At 45.2% G+C, this 5871-nt stretch overlaps 1 protein-coding gene across 1 annotated transcript; it reads left to right on the forward strand.

The window, feature by feature from the left end:
• Positions 1-223: 223 nt before the first annotated feature.
• LOC109862847 lies at positions 224-5499 on the forward strand (the record flags this gene model as incomplete). The annotated part of the gene is made up of 6 exons (XM_020442998.1): positions 224-279; positions 458-836; positions 942-2552; positions 2709-2790; positions 2872-3243; positions 5312-5499. Coding segments are annotated over exons 1-6 (2688 nt in total), but the record flags the coding sequence as incomplete, so codon positions are not given.
• Positions 5500-5871: the final 372 nt, after the last annotated feature.

A 5871-nucleotide genomic window follows, 5' to 3' on the forward strand; every position in this document is an offset into this window, starting at 1 on the left:
TTATTGAGAGTTGAACGTCGTATCGCCAACTCGCTCGAGCGAGAGCAAGACAGAAAGTCATTTCTCTGTCTTTTTTTACTGCCCAATCGCGCCCGAAGTCTCGAGCGCACACGAACACGATCTGAGGTTGTGTGCGCATCCCCTCCATGCTATCACTGCTACCGCATGCTACCAAGTGTTCAGAATCTGGCATCTCTGGTTTGAACTCCTCCTTACAACAAAAATGGACACAGGAGTTGGTGGAAAGAGCAGGCGTCACAATTTCGGAGGAGGGCTGTGGTATTGAGGAAATTGAGCGATTTCAACGGATTTCAACGGTACCTTGCCGGGGAGGGGTAGCTATAATTGTTTACGCCTCGTCTACTTTCGCGAAAGGCGGAAAACCGTTGTACGACGGTGGTGCGTTGCTTGCCTCTCTCGGACGCAAATCTTTGCTACGTTTAAATATTCTTTATAGCGAGGGTTCGCGTCACTATTGCCCAATTTTGAATTTAAGAGCGGCGGCAGGGAGCAAGGGATACTGTATTCCTTGCAACCTGCCTTATCGTCCAGAACGAGGAGTTCATCGATGCTCGCATAAATGTCTGCGTTGTCGCGGTGTGCCGTCGTGCAAAACAGAAAAAGTAGAATTAATTCAATGCAAGCAATGTAAGGGAATGTTTTACGGGCGCGAGTGTTTTGAGCGTCACCGAGCCGAAAAATCGTACGGAGACGGTCGCGTGAGCGTGTGCAGCGCCTTGCAATTTTGTGACGATTGCGGGCGTTTGTACAGAACAGCGAGTGCGAGGCACGAATGCGGCGTCGTGTTTTGTAACATTTGCAGTTTGCGTCAAGATGTAAACCATCTTTGTTATATTCGATCTCTTACACGCGAGGATTTCACCGGCAAAGAGAAAAACGCGCGCGTCGCATTCGTGTTCTACGATTTCGAAACCCGACAGGATGAGACGCTCAAAGATACAGCGTCTGTGAAAATTCACGTACCCACTCTTTGCGTCGCACAGCAGATTTGCGTCGCGTGTGCGGGCGAGGACGACATGACGGTATGTTGCCGGTGGTGCGGTGTGCGCGAATTCGTGTTCCGCGATGATCCGGTGAGGCAATTTGTCGATTTTGTTACGAGAACGACGAAATGTTTCAAGCAGATTATCTGCATCGCGCACAACGCCAAGGCGTTCGACGCGCAGTTCATTCTTCGTTACATCACGGAAAAACGTGGCGATTTGGATCCACAAGTAATATTAAACGGGACGAAGATCGTCGTATTAACGGCCGGGCGTACAAAATTTATTGACAGTATCAACTATATGCCGATGCGTTTGTCAGCTCTGCCGCAAACTTTCGGTTTGCGGGGTAGGGTGGAAAAGGGATATTTTCCGCATTTATTTAACACACTCGCGAATCAGTCGTACGTCGGTCCGTTACCAGCCGTTGAATGTTACTCGCCGGATAGTATGTCTAGCAAAGAACGCGAACGTTTTTTGTCGTGGCACGCAGAACAGATGCGCAAAGACGCAGTTTTTGACTTTCAACGCGAGATAGTGCGTTATTGTCGTAACGACGTTGATATCTTGCGGCGAGCGTCCATTGCTTTCCGCAAGATATTTCTCGAGCGCGGAAACGTATGTCCGTTTGAAGAATGCACGACCATTGCTTCTACATGTATGCGCTTTTTCCGCAAAAACTTTTTACGTGAGGAAGAGATCGGCGTCATTCCTCGCGACGGATATAGGCTCGCGGATACGCAATCCCGCAAAGCTCTGCAGTGGCTGGTGTGGAAGGAGCGCGAGCTCGGCCGCATCATTGTTCACACGGGTCACGGGCGAGAACATCGTCTCGTGGAAGTCGGAGGCATTCCCGTCGACGGGTGTTACGAGACGGCGAACGGTGAGCGTCACGTGTTGCAATACCACGGCTGCTTTTGGCACGGGTGTCCCGTGTGTTTTACAACGGAACGCGACAAACGTCTTTGCACGGGGAAACGCGAAGTGTACGACACGATGAACTCGCAATACGAGCGTACACTGACAACGTCATGGCGTCTTCGCAAACGAGGGTACATCGTGACGGAGAAATGGGAGTACGCTTTTGATCGCAATACGCGGGAAAATCGCGAAATGCGAGCGTTTTTAGACCACTATCCGATGCTCGCGGCTAAACCGCTTTCACCGCGTGACGCGTTTTTCGGCGGTCAAACGGGAAACATCGCGATTTGGCGCGAAGTTACGGGTACGGAGAAAATACGTTACGTAGACGTGTGTTTTCTATACCCTTACGTGTTGAAAACCGGCGCTTTCCCGATTGGACATCCAAAAATTCTTGTCGGACAAAAAGAGTGCGCCTCGCTCATCGGGGCGATGCCCGGTGTCGATATTTCCGCGGTCGAGGGGCTTGTGCGTTGTAGAGTGCTTCCTCCGCGCAATCTCTTTCACCCTGTACTCCCGTACCGCGTGCAGGGCAAACTACTGTTTGCCTTGTGCCGCAGTTGCTGCGAAAACTTCTCGCAGACACAGTGCTTGCACGAAAATCCGCGCGATCGTGAATTCGAAAGCGTGTAGGTATCGTGTGAATTACGGAAAGCTGTGGAGAAGAGTTATTTCGTGAGTGCAGTGAGCGAGATATGGCAATACAAGACGAGCCGATACGACGCTGATACGCGTCAGGGGGGATTATTTGCCAAATACATAAACTGTTTTCTCAAATTAAAGCAAGAAGAGAGCGGATGGCCGAGCAAATGCGTGGACGACCAATCTAAAGAACGATATCTTCGAGAATACAAAGCAGTCGAGGGTATTGCTCTAGATAGAGCAAACATTGCGCAAATTCCAGGTTTACGCTCGGTCGCAAAGCTGTACCTCAATTCGTTTTGAGGAAAATTCGGGCAACGATTGAACTTGACGAGTACCGAGGTGGTAAAGTCGCAGGAACGTCTCGTATCGCTATTGTCGAGCCCCGAGCACGAGGTAACCGATATATTACCTGTAAGTGACGAGGTAATATATGTTTCGTGGCGAATGCGGGACGAGGCGGTACCCTCTCCGATTACCAACGTGATAGCGGCGTACACGACGGCACAGGCGCGATTGAAACTGCACGAATATTTAGAACGTTTAGGCAAGCGCGTTTTTTATTACAATACAGATTCGTGTATTTATGTGAGCAGCGGAGAACCCGGCAAATACGAACCGCGTACGGGAAATTTCCTGGGCGATATGACGGACGAGCTCAAAGGCTACGGACGTGGTAGTTACATCGAGTCGTTTGTATTCGGTGGCCCAAAATTTTACGCGTACGTAGTTTGTACTCCGGACGGTGGCGCGCGGGAGGTGTGTAAAATCAAGGGAATAACTCTCAATTCCGCAACCTTCCTTTCCGATTTTTCCGCGCATTCTTTTGTAAATAGTTTGTATATTTTAAACGTATTAGTAAGAGTTAAAATTGTATATATATATGTATATGTTTTCTGTCCGAACAAGTCATAATGTAAGCAAGCGCTTTGTACAATAAAAGAAAAATATATAAGTTATTTTAACAATTGTGTGTAAAACTAAGGTTATAAAATGCGAGATTTTCTGTACATGTTAGTAGATTAAGCAATAGGTACACATTTTGTAAAACGTAATATTTTAGTGTTATTAAATTTTTATTAAAACAAAATTAAAAGATTTCTTTTTCCCGATCTCTGTTTTCTTTTATCCGTAGACACTTTTTGATATAACTTCAACAAAAAGCTATAAGCTTATATTGGCGCGCGCGTTTGACGAGCTTATTTTTGCGCGCGCGACAATAAGCTGATTTTTTATGAAAACAGCTTTTCATTCATCCGAAATAAGCTCACCGTTGTCGCGACAAAAATTAACTAAATTTCGCGGCAAAACGTGGCCCAACGCGCGATGGTAAGTTCATCGTCGCAAACCAAAAACAGTTTAATTTAAGAGTTATACAAGCGGCAATTTGCACAGTCTTCGAAATAGACGTGCGCTGGAAACATCCCTGGACGTCGATCGTTTGCGGTCCTACGGGATGCGGGAAAACAATTTTTGGAAAGATTTTTCTCCGTTATTTGCCGAAAATGGCGAATATTCAATTCGGGAGAATTTTATTTTAGTACGGCAAGTGGCAAGAAGCCTATCTCGAGTTGCAACACGAGATGGAAAAATGTAAAATCGAATTTCGCGAAGGACTACCCCGCCCGGAAGATTAATCAAACGATCCGCTTTGTGCAAAATTAATAATAATCGACGATTTTATGCAAGAATCGTCGTCGTGCGAAGTGATTGTTGATTTGTTTACCAAGTGTAGCCATCATAAAAATCTTAGCGTTATACTTATTTCACAGAATCTCTTTCATCAGGGACGCGGTCAATGCGATATTTCGCTGAATGCGAATTACATTGTGGTTTTCAAGTACCCGCGCGATCGCGCGCAAATTCGCCATCTCGCGCGTCAAGTCTATCCTGACGACGCAAAGTTTTTGGAAGAAGCGTACTACGACGTCACTTTGCGTCCTCACGATTAGTTACTGCTCGATTTGAAACAATCAACACCGGACGAATATCGTTTTCGAACGTGTATCTTTCCCAACAATCCGCGTCATTACGTGTACCTCGCAGATCCTTTGCGTGAAAACAAGCGTATAAAAACCCGAAGCACACGAGTGAAGGGCATCATTCGAAGCTACGATGCCGACGAAGGAGCGGAAGAAGCAACAAAAGGCGCATATTAGAGTTAAGCTCTTTCTCGGTGAAAAAAACATCTGTCTACTGAAAGCTCTGTGTCTTCTAAATAAAAATCAACGCGCTGCTTTTCTGCAAAACGCTGAAAACAAATTCATCGCGTGTATTCGCGAGTGTGTCCACAATACGCTCAGAGGTAAGGTACCGCTCGAAATAAGAGAGAAAAACCGCTTAATCCGATACAAAACGGCGCTGCGACGTATCGCGGAACAAAGAGATATTTGGAGGTGCAAGAGAAACCTGCTGGTGCAACAAGGATGCTTTTTATCGTACATTATCGGGCCCATACTCACAGCTTTATTATCTCAAATTATCGAGTAAACATGGAACGGGCTAAAAAAATGGTGCTGATTTCCACGGATAATCTCGAAAGAATGCAACAACGAATGGCGGGGAAAATACCACTGCTAATACCACACGCACTCCCGGAATCGTGCTCTCGCGTCTCGACGCGGAGATGAGACGTATTCTCGATTCCCCTGTTGATGAAGGTGAAAAATGGAAATTGTACAGCGAAGTACTTCGTTGATATCTGTATTTTATCCGAAAAACGAGAAAGCGTTCTCGCAAAGAAGATCTATCTGTGGCGGAAACAACAGCTGTGACTGGTAGAGAAAGGGAAGAGGAGGAGGACGAGGAAATGAGAGAACTATTTCACGACGCGAAAGAACCAATGGACGCTTTGCCTCAAACATCCTCTGTTTTACCAAAACATTATTCAACACCATTCCCAGATGGCACAGGACATCTTTGGGACGTCCATGTAAGATCCATTTTAAGTCCATATGTCCACAGACCGAAAATGGATATCCATCGAATATCCATTATTGGACATAAAAAGAATATCCTAAGCAGAGCATTCTATGGACATCCATTCTCGGATATAACATTGAAATATCCTAAATAGGACATTCTTGGACACAAATCTTGTATATTTATAGATTCTTGGACATCTATATTTAAATTATATTTTATCCTACTTCTATTCATATGATACAACATTCTTAATAAATACTGTTTTTTAAATATATCTAATTTTTTTCAAATCAAACAAAATTCGCAATTCTGAAACATTGTAATTTTTAAATCAATTTGCGTTTTATTAAATGTTATATAACATATGTATATAATATTA

This window comes from Pseudomyrmex gracilis, unplaced genomic scaffold (genome assembly GCF_002006095.1).
Source record: "Pseudomyrmex gracilis isolate BER0280 unplaced genomic scaffold, ASM200609v1 scaffold_2506, whole genome shotgun sequence".
Classification (NCBI taxonomy): domain Eukaryota; kingdom Metazoa; phylum Arthropoda; class Insecta; order Hymenoptera; family Formicidae; genus Pseudomyrmex; species Pseudomyrmex gracilis.